The 16,368-nt window shown below is 38.1% G+C and overlaps 1 protein-coding gene across 2 annotated transcripts in view; it reads right to left on the bottom strand.

Moving 5' to 3' along the window:
• FBN2 (fibrillin 2) overlaps nt 1-16,368 on the bottom strand; it is a 222,825-nt gene that overhangs the window by 136,186 nt on the left and 70,271 nt on the right. For both annotated transcript variants that reach the window (XM_061422898.1, XM_061422899.1), the window contains exon 7: nt 15,802-15,927. In XM_061422898.1, coding sequence (XP_061278882.1) covers nt 15,802-15,927 — 126 coding nt within the window. The remainder of the gene's footprint in view (nt 1-15,801; nt 15,928-16,368) is intronic.

The raw sequence follows: 16,368 nt of genomic DNA, 5'->3' as shown, positions 1-16,368 counted from the left end.
CACCTACCTTACAGGAATCTGTGTGGCAGGAGCACTTTTCAAGACCACTCAACCCCTCTCCTTTTTGTGGGGTCCTCACCTAGGAGGTAGGAAACTACTTCCCATTCCATTGGCCTTCAATTTTTCAGACAAATCAAGTTCACCATCCCATCTCTCTTTTTACACAGCCTGGTGGTGAAGGATGAAGACTGAAGGCAGAACAACTTTCCTCTTTCCTTTCTTCCTCATCTCATCCCTACTGTTCACAAGTTATGCAAATGATAAAGACAATTGTGAGGCATAATACAGCAATAGTCCCAAAAGGAAAACACAATGAATTTTAATTAACTTCTTAAAGAGGAGCATATTCTAGAACACATTTTTCTCATGAGATCCACATACATTCTTGACTCCAGAGAGAAATATTAACAATTAACTAGCCATTGCAAATAGAGTGTCCGTAGTGTACATGATTTATATGTAAAATGCAACATTATATTCTTTTGGGGAAAAAAACAAACCCATCAAAATATCCCATCTTCCATCTTGAAGCTACAGGGAATATTTTAAAATGTAAAATCAAGTTGCAAACAAAGGCTGGAATGCTATACTTCCTGCTTTTCTTTGTTAGTTAATTATAAAAAAAATTCTTTTTTTCTATCATGGTAAATTAAGGAAAAATATTCCATGTGGGAGAAAAAAAATTATGATAATCTAATTTCTGAATAGTTGTATTCTGAGTTTGTTAAGTAGAATTAATTTTCTAAGTCTACTACTAAATATTCACAACATGGTTTTACTAAAGTATTAGATGAGAAATTTTTAGCAAACTTCAAATGTTTTCTATTAAAAAAGATCTTCAACGGTTTCAAATCTGTTCTGCTTAGAATCTGACAAAACAAGAAAGCAACCTTTGATATTTTTTTCCAGCATCATTGAAAGCATTTTCTATATGTCTTCATGTTAAAACAGAACCAATTTATGTATAAGCACATAGCAGCAGTTTTAGAAAAAGTTTCATTACATTTTTGTTTAAATAATTTTATTTTAAAAATAAAATACTGACTGCAACAGCACACACATCCCTTCTTTTTAAAGTGCTGCACTGATTCATAGACAATAGAATGACCTGGGATGATGTTAATGATGTCAACAGAGATTTTCTTCCTTCTAATTTCAGGAATGACAAGTTATAGTCTAGGTGATAACAGAGCAGAATAGAAAATAAGAAAGGGTAGAAGAACAGGAGATGATAAATGGGGATAAGATAGACCTAGAATTAAAGATAATAGAGCTAAATTTATTATGATCTTATTAGCAGCCCATTCCTTTTCCTTTAGAACTCTCTGGCAAACATCATAGTAGCCCTGAGTTCCAGTTTGGCAAACACCTATCTTTGGAAGTAAAATAGCTCTGTAACTATAGTAATAATAAAAAATATGATGATGATAATAATAATAAATCTTACAATATCATTTCTAAGGAGTCAAAGTCACTCAGTTGTGTCTGACTCTTTGCGACCCTATGGACTATACAGTCCATGGAATTCTCCAGGCCAGAATACTGGAGTGGGTAGCCATTCCCTTCTCCAGGGGATCTTCCCAACCCAGGGATTGAACCCAGGTCTCCCACATTGCAGGTGGATTCTTTAGCAGCTGAGCCGCAAGGGAAATCCAAGAGTGCTGGAGTGGGTAGCCTATCCCTTCTCCAGGGGAGCTTTCTGACGTAGGAATCGAACCGGGGTCTCCTGTATTGCAGGCAGATTGTTTCCCAACTGAGCTATCAGGGAAGCCCATCATTTCTAAAGTTCTAGTCATTAAAACGGAGAAGGCAGTGGCACCCCACTCCAGTATTCTTGCCTGGAAAATCCCATGGACAGAGGAGGCTGGTAGGCTGCAGTCCATGAGGTCGCTAAGAGTCGGACACGACTGAGCGACTTCACTTTCACTTTTCACTTTCACGCATTGGAGAAGGAAATGGCAACCCACTCCAGTGCTCTTGCCTGGAGAATCCCAAGGACAGGGGAGCCTGGTGGGCTGCCGTCTATGGGGTCACACAGAGTCGGACACAACTGAAGCGACTTAGCAGTCATTAAAAATCACATCTCCATACTCTTTGCTATATCCTTGAATCACTTACATTACTTTTTACTTAATATATTTCTAATATACATACTCATTTAAAAAATTTAAATGAGAAGATTTTTAGGGAACTGAAAATAGTCTTTATGCTAAATGATGGATATATGGCTAATTTTCACTTGTCCAAATCGATGGAATGTGAAACAAGAGTGAACCCTAAGGTAAACTATAGACTTCGGGTGTCTATGATGCACCAATACAGGTTCATCAATGCAACAAACATACCGTTGTGGAGGGCAAGGCTCTGCATGTGCAGGGCCAGGTAGTAGAGGGCAACTTCTGTACCTTCCTCTCAATTTCGCTATGAACTTTAAACTGCTCCAAAAAAATTAAGTCTTCATAAAAATTTAATATGAACTTTGCATAGATGAGAAACATATACATTGAAATAGGATAAAATTACACTGAAAGAAAAAGAGTGATTCCTAACTGGGGACTAAGAAAAAACACAGCTCAAGCATTATCACAGCTTTCTTTATTTATATCTTGACTAAAATGGGAGCATCTAAAATAAATGAGGAGCCCTCCATACACTTTCCCATACCTAGATGGTGAATGAAGTATATACACAGTCAGCAACTGACAACACTTGTAAGAAATGCAGTCAGGGATCAGGGTATTATATTTCAAATTTTGTTGCATTTTTACCTAACTACAGCAGGATTTTGCTCAGAGTAGACTAATTTTCTTCAGGCAATGAGCCATGGTAATTTGTGAGACAGCTTTTCTTTCTTTCTCTCTCACTTAGTTGAAGCTACAGATATATCAACAATATTGTAAAACCAGCATTTTTGTTTATTTTGGCCTGTAACATTGCTTTTACATTTCACTATGAAACAGCAATGATTTTATAAGTAAAATGAAGAAATAAAGAATATATTTGAGTTTATATCTTTTTATTCTCATGTCAAAGTTTAAAACATTCACCTGGTTCTTTCATTCCAGGGTAGAATAGATTTTTCTATCACTAACACACATCTAATTTCGAGTCTCTGAGAAAGCTGTTTTGGAGGCTCTCAATTTTTCCAGTGATCTTCAGCAGAAACTGAACTACAAGAATTATGTTAATTACTTCACCACGGGGTTTTTTTTTAGTATTTTTTAAAGGGATTTAAATATTCAATGGCACTGGGGAAAACAACAGTGGTTCTCAGCATTTGGGAAAATGTCCCTGAATCCACTAAAATGCAGTTTCCTGACCACTGTGTTATGCTAAATAAATCAAGTCCTCTTGGTCTCAAACGTCCATTTCTATAATTTGGGTGAAGCTGGGGCTGGAGGAGTAAAAACAGGCTGAGACTCGTCAGCAATTATAGATAATCTTAAATCCCCAGTTCCATGTTTCTTCATCAAGATGATGAATTTGGGTCCCTTTCTTTGCTTGCTAATACTCTGGTTGGAGTAGGCAAATATATGTTCCAGTAGGTCAATTTTGTTTGTTTAAGATTAAAAAAGTTTTATTTATAGGAAACTGTACAAGTCATAACTGAAATGTTATATTAGAACTCTTTTACAATTATTTTTTTAATATCTCAAATCACATGGTTTATTGAATATTTCATAATTAAATTGTCTGTGATATATATCCCTGCCTTCTTTAATGAAGACCTAGAAGGGCCAAATGCTTTCTTTATCTTATATAATACTCATAAAACCTTTATGTAGAAAAGACCATTCTTATCTCTACTGTTAAAGATACAGGCATCCATTTATTTGCTTGAGATATGCAATCCCCACACGCACCTCCAGCACAAAGCCTGACATGTGGGCCCCAAATCTGGGATACTGGCAACCAGGTGCTCTTCTTGCTCCACATTTATTCTGTGAATTCTACTTGAAACTAAAATTGTCATTTCTCTCTACAGTTTTCCTCTTGTTCTCAGAATGAAAACTAAAAACTAAATTTCTTTTAAATGAAAGTTAAGACCTGAATATTCCTAATTCTGATCCAAAACCCAGATCACAAGCTACAGAATCTCTTTTTGTTAAATAATTTTCTTTTGGAATACGAATTTTTCACAGACTTCATGTTTATGACGATGATGTTACCCATCATGCCTCAAATAAAGAACTCTTTTTCCTCCTGGCTCTCATAGAAAACTCCATGTGCAACTTTCCATGAAAACCATTTTGTTTAGGTTGAAAGTAAGGGAGACATGTCACTTCAGTAACTCCATATGAAATATTGCTGGGAGTTGACTAAGATTGCCAAGGTAGTGCCCAAGTTACTGAATGTGTGCATTTTAATAGTGGAAGTCATTTGCGGGAAGAAACTAAAAGTTTAGACTGGAAACTTCTGATAAATACACTAGAAAGTGATATGTGCTAATTTTGCCTCAGCTTGTCAGCTCCGGGTTGCTGTTTGGTTGATCCCCTAGATGTGCTTCCCAGCTGGCCTCACTTTCTTGGGTGTGACACCTGGGGGGCTTCTAAAAATCAAACTTGAAAGCCCCACTGCTAACCTGGGTCCATGTGCCCTTCCCAAATGGCTTATTTTAGATTTTAACTCTTTAATACATACGCAACAAATTTCTAAGCTACTCAGTGCTCTGCTTCCCAAGAAAAATGCATCATGAAAATCATATTCCTTAGAGCAAAAGATATTTTACAATCAATTTGCTTGACTACAAGTCACTCTATCTTATATGGGGAGAGAGACAGAGGACAGAGAAAGAGATGAAGACATACTGACCCGGCTGGATGTCATTTTTGCTTAGCAAACATAGGAAACCATGGCAAGTGGAGTCAGGCTTTGATGCTCAAAGCTAGTAGTACTATTTAAGTTTCCATTATTGTCTCTATGTTTTAAAATTCAAATTTTCCTCCCATGGGAGAGGGTTTGGGGACCTGGGAAGAAGGAGGCTTGGAACCAAGAGCAGATGAATTGAGGAAGATGAGCTTTAGCAATCTTTGCAAGGGTGACGGCCTCGCCCAGAATTAATCCTGTTCTCACGGAGGAGTTTCAATTGTTATAGGCTCATCCCTTTTATTAATATGCCTTAAAAATGAGACTGAATATTGAAGGCTGTTACCAGGAAAATACTGTGCTTAAAGATGAGGTAATGCCAAGATATGGAAGCAACGCAAGTGTCTATCAACATACTGTGGACAAAGAAGATGTGATATATGTATATGCGTGTACGTGTGTGTGTATGAATATTACCCAGACATAAAAAAATAAACTTTTGCCATTTGCAACAACACGAATGGACCTAGAGAGTATTATGCTTAATGAAATTAGTCAAAGACAAACATTGTCTATTATCACTTAAATGTGGAATCTAAAAAGTCTCCTGCACTGCAAGCAGATTCTATACAGTCTGAGCCACCAGGGAATTCCAAAATTAAATAAATGTATATGCAAAACAGACTCACAGATATAGAAAACAAATGAGTGGATAGCAATGGGGAGAGGGATGGTGGGAGAGGCAATATAAAGGTATGGAACTAAGATATACAAACTACTATGTATAAAATACATAAGAAACATGGATATATTGTACGTCATAGGGAAACAGTCATTATTTTGTAATAACTTTAAGCGGAATATAAATTATAAAAATACAGAATCACTATGCTGTACACCTAAAACTAATATACTATAAGCCAACTATATATAGCTCAATTAAAGAGTAGGTACTTCTTAATGCTTTTGGGAAATGTAAATCAACTGCAATATTTGAAAACAAAAACAACCAAAAATATATGGAAATGTTTGCAATATCTGTGTTTCTCCTGTATGATTTCTTAATCTGTATCATGAGCCCAAAGCTCCATGGAAAAGACATAAAGAGTGATCTAGAAGATGGAGTCTAGTCCTGTGAGCCAGGGACGGCTCACTGATCACTCAGCAGATGCTTCTCCACCAATCTGGAGGAGGGCAGGGCAGCACACAGGCCTGGAATGAGGGAGAGGCACCCTGACTACATAGTGTCAGCCTCTTTGTTCCCCAATCAGGCATCAAGCCACAGCAGGTAGAAACAAGGTTCAGCATGCTAATGCCAGCGTGACCTAAGCTACCTACACAGACATCAATCCTAATGGAAATGTGAATGCATCACGCTTTGGGAAATAAACAGATCAAAAAGAGGATAAACATCCCTCCAGGAAATCAGAGTATGTGCGTCTTTAAGTATGTAACCACTACTCATAACAGGAAGAACCAGGAAATGATGTCCATCAGTGAGAAAGCTGATAAACACATGAAGGTAAATCCACATAATGGAATAGTATATCCCATTCTAAAGAATGGAGTAGAACAACATGCAAATATTAATATGTATAGAGAAGTCATTTCATTAAAATAAAAGGTTCACACGTATCAAATTGTTTTTGCACAATTTAAAAGATTGCAATAATCAATAATAAAAATGAAATATCTATAGGTGCAATAAAACTATCTTAAAAAGGCAAGAAAAGGCAGCATACCGACTACGAAGTGTGGCTGAGGGGGCACCATGACACATACGGATTATTATCCTTGCCTTGGTGTTTGTTTCCGGTAGTTTCACGAGTACTTATTACATTGTTTAAAGCCACTAAATAACAGCAGACTATGATGACACCACCCTTATGGCAGAAAGTGAAGAGGAACTCTAAAGTCTCTAGATGAAAGTAAAAGAGGAGAGTGAAAAAGTTGGCTTAAAGCTCAACATTCAGAAAACGAAAATCATGGCAGCCGGTTCCATCACTTCATGGGAAATAGATGGGGAAACAGTGGTAACAGTGTCAGACTTTATTTTTGGGGCTCCAAAATCACAGCAGATGGTGACTGCAGCCATGAAATTAAAAGATGCTTACTCCTTGGAAGGAAAGTTATGACCAACCTAGAGAATATATTCAAAAGCAGACATTACAACAAAGGTCCATCTAGTCAAGGCTATATAGTTTTTCCAGTGGTCATGTATGGATGTGAGAGTTGGACTGTGAAGAAAGCCGAGCGCTGAAGAATTGATGTTTTTGAACTGTGGTGTTGGAGAAGACTCTTGAGAGTCCCTTGGACTGCAAGGAGATCCAACCAGTCCATTCTGAAGGAGATCAGCCCTGGGATTTCTTTGGAAGGAATGATGCTGAAGCTGAAACTCCAGTACTTTGGCCACCTCATGCGAAGAGTTGACTCATTGGAAAAGACTCTGATGCTGGGAGGGATTGGGGGCAGGTGGAGAAGGGGACGACAGAGGATGAGATGGCTGGATGGCATCACCGACTTGATGGACGTGAGTCTGAGTGAACTCCGGGGGTTGGTGATGGACAGGGAGGCCTGGCGTGCTGCGATTCATGGGGTTGCAAAGAGTCGGACACGACTGAGCAACTGAACTGAACTGAACTGATGGCACCCAAACACACGGTGGTGGCACCTTTGGTGGCATCACGGTCCACATTAGTATGAGGATACAGAACAGCTAGGCAATAAATGAAGCTTAGGACCTGGGTCAGGTCACAGTGGGTCCACTGAGTGCATGGACCCACCCAGTGTTTATTTCCCAAGATCCCTAAGGTATAATTAGCTTGAACATCCCTATCAGTTGACACAACTGACACAGATAGCACTTGACCTGTAGGGCAAGAACTGCCATAGTTGGGAAGAACAAGTGGAAGCCTCTGAAATTGCTCCAAGCTTTAAGCTAAGGAAACAAAGGGAAAAAAAAAAAAAGAGAGAGAGCAGGGTATGGGTGGAATAATACTGAGATTATGCCATGAAACAAATACTGTGATGAATACAATTCTATGCACCTGAGAGAGGCAGCACAGACATATAGATAGATAGATGTGTCCGAAATACATGCAATCACCATGAAATATAGATAGACTGACCTGTTCCCTGCTTTAAAAGCTATATATTTGCAAAGGTCCAGCTTGTGTTTTGACATCTACATCAGCTGTGATTTCACTGGGCCATGCAGTTTCTTTGCAGTTGATGACCAGGATTCTACCAGCTTTTTGTTTAAAGATGATTTAAGAACCTCTTTCTTCACATTAATTACTGGTGGCTCAGATGGAGAAGGCAATGGCACCCCACTCCAGTACTCTTGCCTGGAGAATCCCATGGATGGAGGAGTCTGTAGGCTGCAGTCCATGGGGTTGCTAAGAGTCGGACTCGACTGAGCGACTTCACTTTCACTTTTCACTTTCGTGCATTGGAGAAGGAAATGGCAACCCACTCCAGTGTTCTTGCCTGGAGAATCCCAGGGACGGGGGAGCCTGGTGGGCTGCTGTCTATGGGCTCGCACAGAGTTGGACATGACTGAAGCGACTTAGCAGCAGCAGCAGCAGCAGCAGCAGACAGTAAAGACTGCCTGCAAGGCAGAAGACCTGGGTTTGATCCCTAGGTTAGGAAGATCCTTTGGAAAAGTGAATGACTACCCACTCCAGTATCTTTGCCTGGAGAATTCCATGGACAGAGGAGCCTATTGGGTCCATGAGGTTGTACTGAGTCAGACATGCTTGAGGGACTAACACTTTCACTTTCTTCACAATAGAGTATCACATACACTCTTTTAAATACTATTTATGTTTTTGCCAAAAAACATAAAAAATTACAATCCACTTCACCATAATTATCACCCTGACCTCTTTCTCTTTTATAATTAATTTCTTTAGACCTCTACTACTGACTTTCTTCTGTTAGTTCAGTTCCATCTTTCACTACTCCCGTTCTCCTTCACCTGCAATTTCAATTCTCAAGTCATAGAGGATGGACTATTTTTAGCACAGTGGTACAGAATAAACTTTCATTTTAATAAGTAGAAAATACAGCAAAAACTCTACAGGTTGTGCCAGGATCACTGAAATGGATCTAACTCAGGCCTTTCTGGATCACAGGGCACAGAATGGTACTCCTGTTGCTGCTGCTATAAATACATTTCCCGATAAATGCAGTCCATGCGTTGGGATGTGTGCTACCTGGTCACCCACCCTTGCTTGCTCAATAGTGCTCGCTGAGAGTGAAAGCTCTGGAATAAATCTAGCAGGTTGGAATCCTGGCCCCACGGTTTCATAGCCATTAAAACTTGCAAAGGTTACTTAAGACTCTCTGTGTCTCAGTCTCTTCTGTAAAGCGAGTTAATAATAGTAACCAGGGCTTTCTTGATGGTTCAGTGATAAAGAACATGCCTGCTAATGCAGAAGACACAGGTTCAATCCCTGATTTGCAAAGATCTCACATGCCACAGAGCACCTAAGCCCGTACTCTAGAGCCCGAGAGCTGCAACAACTGAAGCTCACATGCCCTAGAGCCCCCTCTTCACAAGAGAAGCCCCTGCAGTAAGAAGCCCACCCACAAGCCACAACTAGAGAGCAGCCCCTGCTCGCTGCCAACTAGAGGAAAGCCCTGGCAGCAACGAAGACCCAGTACAGCCAAAAATAAATAAATAAAAAACTACTAAAAAACCAGTAACCAAACTCACAGCACTGTATTATGACTCAATAAGAAAACCTATGCAAAGTGGTTTAAGTGTAGCTGAGAGCACACTAAGTGCTCCATAAATATTCGTTTTTATTAATGCTATTTTGGTGCATTACTTACAGGCAGATGCAAACAAAAAAATTACTTATAAAGCAAAATAAAAAGTGCTCATTGTTACGAGAGCAGAAAGTAGGTTTGGGTTTAGGAGCCTGGTCTTTCTTATTTAAGGGAGTGAAGTGGAAATGAAAGTCACACAGCTGTGTCTGATTCTTTGTGACCCCATGGACTGTCCAGTCCATGGAATTCTCCAGGCCAGAATACTGGAGTGGCTAGCCTATCCCTTCTCCAGCGGATCTTCCTGACCCAGGAATAGAACCTGGGTCTCCTGCCTTGCAGGTGGATTCTTTAAGAGGGAGTTCGTTTACATTTTAAATACAGTGCTGCAAATTTCTTTTTAAGACGATTTAAAAGATGATAGTTTTGTGTTTTTAAATGAATGACCTAAAACATTTCCCCAAATTTACAGTTCTCTTACTTGAATCTTAGTTTTTAATATGTAGTGTTCTTTTTGGGAAATAGTCAATGAGCTTATTTATTATTTATTTTAAAGTTAATACACTTTTGGAAATATGAGTAAAAGCAAGTGCTTTTCAGTTTAGCACAGACGTTTATTCTCCATGGTTTATCAAAGCAGAGTTGGAACAGCCACTAATGACACTGTGCCAACAACTTTCATGAGTTTCATGAGTATAAATAAATATATTTGTTGTCAGAAATCCCAAACAACTAAATCCTGTGGTAATGGAACAAAGCTGAAGACTCTTCAGAATAAATTGCAAACAACTATTTGACATATGAAGGGCCATTGAAGGGAAATTTTCCAATATAATGATGCTATTTTTCTGCCTTCCATTTAAGCCAGGAAAGAATAACTCAAGGAATGTCAGAGAAGGTATAGTGTGGAAGAGGAGATCATGTAAGGACATCTGGTACCTAGTTGTGCTTATCCAAGTAGACTGAAGTTCAAATTTACATTTTTTGTTATATAAAAAAAATGTGGACAGTATTCTGATATACCCTTTCCTATTATATTGACGTGTTCTACTTTTCTTCATTTAAATTAGACAGATTTAGATGAGTAAATCTTTGAAAAGAGTAAATAACTGAAACAACCTTCTTTTTGGATGTGAATAGTTTACTACACCAAAGAATCACTTTGGCCATTTTATGACAGACTTAGGAAAAATAAGACATGACTTTAGTAAACGTAAGAGATTTTACTGAATCTGGGGTACTAAGTTAGTGATGGAGAAAGATAAGGGATTCTTTTAGACAAACACACACACATACACGCAGAGAAATATATATTTATATTCATTCCCGACTGATGCGACTTAGCAGCAGCAGCAGCATCTCTCTGCTTGGACACTAGCCTACATCTAAATGTGAAAAAATAATCCCACAAGAGAATTCTCCTAATGATATGAAACAAAACAAACCTTAATGATAGATATTGACTGACAGGTTTCAAATGTTAAATTAGGAGACAAACACTCCCTCATCATTTTTTCATGTTAGTATAAACTATGTATGTTCAAACTCAAAGATTCAGTAGAACAAGCCTTTTGGAGAAGATTTTAGTTAAGAAGATATTTCAAAGCAGAAGACAGTTCTTTCTTTTAGATAGAGAGTGAAGGTCCCTGACCTCTGTTTATTGTCACTCTGCCTATTTAACTTATATGCAGAGTACATCATGAGAAACACTGGGCTGGATAAAGCACAAGCTGGATATGCAGAGTACATCATGAGAAATGCTGGGCTGGATAAAGCATAAGCTGGAATCAATATTGGCAGAAGAAATATCAATAATCTCAGATATGCAGATGCTGCTGCTAAGTCACATCAGTCATGTTCGACTCTGTGGGACTCCATAGACCAGCCCACCAGGCTCCCCCATCCCTGGGATTCTCCAGGCAAGAATACTGGAGTGGGTTGCCATTTCCTTCTCCAGTGCATGAAAGTGAAAAGTGAAAGTGAAGTCACTCAGTCGTGTCCGACTCTTCACGACCCCATGGACTGTAGCCTACCAGGCTCCTCCATCCATGGGATTTCCCAGGTAAGAGTACTGGAGTCGGTTGCCATTGTCTTCTCCGATATGCAGATGACATCACCCTTATGGCAGAAAGCAAAGAAGAACTAAAGAGCCTCTTGATAAAAGTGAAAGAAGAGAGTGAAAAAGTTGGCTTAAAACTCAACATTCAGAAAACTAAGATCATGGCCCATTACTTCATGGCAAATAGATGGGGAAAGAGTGGAAACAGTGACAGACTTTATTTTTGGGGGCTTCAAAATCAAATCACTGCAGATGGTGACTCCAGTCATGAAATTAAAAGAAGCTTGCTCTTTGGAAGAAAAGTTATGACCAACCCAGATAGCATATTAAAAAGCAGAGACATTATTTTGCCAACAAAAGTCCATCTAGTCAAAGCTATGGTTTTTCCAGTGGTCATGTATGGATGTGAGAGTTGAACTATAACAGCTGAGCACCGAAGAACTGATGCTTTTGAACTGTAGTGCTGGAGAAGACTCTTGAGAGTTCCTTGGACTGCAAGGAGATTCAACTAGTCCATCCTAAAGGAAATCAGTCCTGAAAATTCACTGGAAGGACTGATGCTGAAGCTGAAGCTCCAATACTTTGACCACCTGATGTGAAGAACTGACTCATTTGAAAAGACCCTGATGCTGGGAAAGATTGAAGGTGGGAGGGGAAAGGGACGACAGAGGATGAGATGGTTGGATGGCATCACCAACTCAATGGACATGAGTTTGAGTGAGTGAACTCTGGGAGTTGGTAATGGACAGGGTGGCCTGGCATGCTGTGGTCCATGGGTTTGCAAAGAGTTGGACACGGCTGAGTGACTGAACTGAACTGAAAGAGGGACAATGACACAAAAATCTAAAAATGCTGAACTGCACAATGTTTATCCTCTTAGCCTTTGAATTACAACCAAAGTGAAACAAGATTATTAAGGAAGTGAAAAAAAATCAGATAAAGCAAAAGTTCCCATGATGAAGATCACTGGCTTCTTTCCAAATACAATCTCAACTCTGGCCCCATATTTTCTTTTCATTTGGACATTCAACCCAGGTAAAAGAACTTAACTTACTATACACCCTGTTCCCAATGAATCAATGTAGCTTACAATATATCAAGACTGTTTCAGGGTCTGTAATAAATGAAATTTATCAGCACGAAATAAGACAGAGTTTTTGTCCTCAATGACCTTACTCAAGTGTTGAAGTGAGATGGTCAATAAACAAGTAACACAAGAAATCAATAAGACAATTTATCAAAGTTATTAAGCTGACTTTACGATTTCTTGTTAATGCTACCACCATTTTCCTAATCACAGGAAAATGTGATGGAGTCACCTTTCTTATTTCTGAACAGATCTAATAACTTACAGATTAAAAAAGACTTCTTCGGAGAATTTCACTGACATATGAACAGAAATATAAAATGTGCTACAACAGAAATAGGAAGGGCATCATTTAAATCTTTTAGTTCTATATTTTAACATTCATTGTAATCCATACAAAAGTTAAAATATCTTACCTTCAACATTTGGTTCAAAGTAATTGGTATCATTGTATTTTTATTTAGAATAAACACTAACTTTAAATTCATGGCAACACTTTTTACATTGATACTGTATTAACTGACTATAATTTAAAACTTGTAACTGAGTGTAACAACAGTTTGCAGTCTTTCCAGATACATTATGCCACCAATTACATTAAATAAATTTATGTAAGGAAATACCACTTGTTCTTTTACATAAAGAAAGAGTATAACTCAAAGAAAATTGATAATAGTCACTTTTAAGACCTATCCAAATAAATATGACTTAGACACAAAGTCAAGGCTTCATAAAACCTTTAGTTTTCAAATTCTAATCACCACTTCTTCTAATTCTGCTATTCCCCACCAGTCCCAAACATTAAATCATATAATTTTTTCTGGGCATTGGTTAAATAGATTTGGCTGCTTGGGAGGAAATAAGGAAAGAGACGACTGGATTCAGGGCTCTGGGTGGTGCCTCCATTACATCAATAGCCCCCTTTCCTAAAGAACATAGACGAGTGTGAATAAAGAGTTGCACTGTCTTTAGCCAAACTCTGTCTTGGCTCTACATGTTGTTTTGATGAAATGTGATGTAGAAAATGCTCATTCTATTTTCAACTAAGAAGTGATACATTGTTGGATGATTAATGGAACTGTCACAACCACTCTCATCAGTTGGTGGCTGTACCTTCTTACCTATAATCAAACTCTCTTTTTGTTCCTAAGTCCACCCCCTTGGATCTAGTTTGTATATGACTCCAGAAGTAAAAAAGTAAAGGAGTGGGGTGGTGATAAAAGGTTGAGCAACAGAATCAACCCCAAAAGAGGGGGGAAGAAAAATACAGAACATAGCAAGGAAATAGCAGTCCAACCCAGACTTCCTGCAGATCCCTAACTCTCTAGTCCAATTCCGTGTGTATTCATACTCTACTTCTTATCTAGGAAATAGTTCCTCTTCCTACCTGTTCTCCATCATACTCTAGATTTTATTTTTCCCACGTTTTTTGTTGACAGAGAGGGACACAATTTTTATAATCAAGTAGCAGAAATAGAGACTTTGTCAACAAAGGTCCAACTAGTCAAGGCTATAGTCTTTCTAGTGGTCACGTACAGATGTGAGTTGGACTATAATGAAAGCTGAGCACAGAAGAACTGATGCTTTTGAACTGTGGTGTTGGAGAAGATTCTTGAGAGTCCCTTGGACTGCATGGAGATCCAACCAGTCCATCCTAAAGGAGATCAGTCCTGAATATTCACTGGAAGGACTGATGCTGAAGCTGAAACTCCAATACTTTGGCCACCTGATGTGAAGAGCTGACTCATTTGAAAAGACCCTGATGCTGGGAAAGATTGAGGGCAGGAGGAAAAGGGGACGACAGAGGATGAGATGGTTGGATGGCATCACCGACTCAATGGACATGGGTTTGGGTGGACTCCGGGAGTTGGTGATGGACAGGGAGGCCTGGCGTGCCGTGGTTCATGGTATCGCAAAGAGTTGGACAGGACTGAGCAACTGAACTGAACTGAACTGAACAGAAACAATCCCAAATACTGCCTTTTGGAAAGGGGAAAAAAAAACAAAAGACTTAATTATATATACTAGGTATTGAAGGTAAAAGGTCTAAATGAACTTGTGATAATATTTTCACCAGAAGTAATTATTATATATGTTTAGCACTATTGAATAAAAAAAAAAAATGCTCTCAGTTAATATCCTAGTAGGCATGAGGAATAAGTTCAGATTATTGAATTTTCCATATATATTTTTCCACCTCAGAAAAGTTAGACTGGCAAAAACTCCAAAATTGTTTTTTAAAACTCTGAATAGATAAAAACACTTATGTAACAAAATGAGAAAAGATATATTCTATTAAAGCTTTCAGAAAATGAGTTCAGTTAATAATAAATTGATTTAAGTAATAACGGAAAAGACAAACATTATACTTTAACACTACCAGAAGCATCATAATTTCCTAAACCTCTATATTAATTAAAACTAGACACACTTAGAAGCTTCCTGAATTTCATAATTTTGATAAAGTTTTCAAAGATACATATAACAAGTGAATTTATTCTATTTGAGGAATGCTGATAAAATTTACATTTCAATATTATAGTCCCAAACTCATATTCCGAAAAGTATTAGTTTTTTTTTTTAAGATCTTTACTTGACTAAGCTATTTTCTGGGAGATTACCTGCTGTGATAATTTCCAAACCCTCCTTGAGTCAATTATACTTGTCTTTTATTAGACGGTCAGTTACGCACAATATCAATACAAAACTTAAAGTCTTTATTTTATAACATATGACGGAGTACCTCTAATGCGTTGCTTTAATATATTTCACTTGAACTTATCTTTACCTAATTTTAATGTTTGATATAATTTCATAAGTGAAATAGAAAACTATGAAGGAAAAATAAAAATTGTTGGATTGCTACCATTCTCACTACAGTACAGAAACTGAGCTAAACCAAATGTAAAATGATACTGGTTCTTTTTTCCAAATGAAACCCATTAAATATACAAACCAACACAAAACTACTCTAAGGTTATTCCTTCACTTTCATATTAAAATAAATCATCATAATTGTGATTAAATTTTTCCCAGATTCAGAGTCAGACATGTCCCTTGAAAGGGAGATACTCACCTTCACATTTCTGAGTAGTTTCGCTCTGCTTGTGACCAGCAGGACATTTGCATTCAAAAGAGCCCACTGTATTGATACAGTTTCCTCCCTGGCATATCCCAGGAATAGCCTGGCATTCATCAACATCTGTAAGCAGAAAGTATTTTCGATACAGATATCACTAATTTTCAGAATATTTATCTACACATGCGTATTTTTTTAATGTATAGCAGAAATCCACTTGTTCTCAAAGCAACAATGTGAGGGGAGTCAGGATCCCTTCGTATGCATGTATTTTAATTTAGGTAAATGATATACATTAAAGACCTCATTTTGTCTCTTGGTTTTGACTTTCAGAATTCTGTTTCTAAAATCCATCCATAGCGTTTTGTGGACAACCAATCCCTTGCTTTGATTTGCTACAGAAGACTTCCTTTTATTTTTAATTGGAATGTAATTGCTTTACAATGTTGTTTTGGTATCTGCTTGAGCCTCGCTCCGTGCTCACCTCCCCCACTTCACCCCATCCCTCTGGGCACCAGGCTGAGCTCCCTGTGTTATACAGCAGCTTCCCACTAGCTGTTTACA

The sequence above is a fragment of the Bos javanicus genome, chromosome 7 (assembly GCF_032452875.1).
Source record: "Bos javanicus breed banteng chromosome 7, ARS-OSU_banteng_1.0, whole genome shotgun sequence".
NCBI lineage: Eukaryota > Metazoa > Chordata > Mammalia > Artiodactyla > Bovidae > Bos > Bos javanicus.
Note: the sequence above shows the minus strand (reverse complement) of the source record. Positions and strands in the feature narration are given on the sequence as shown.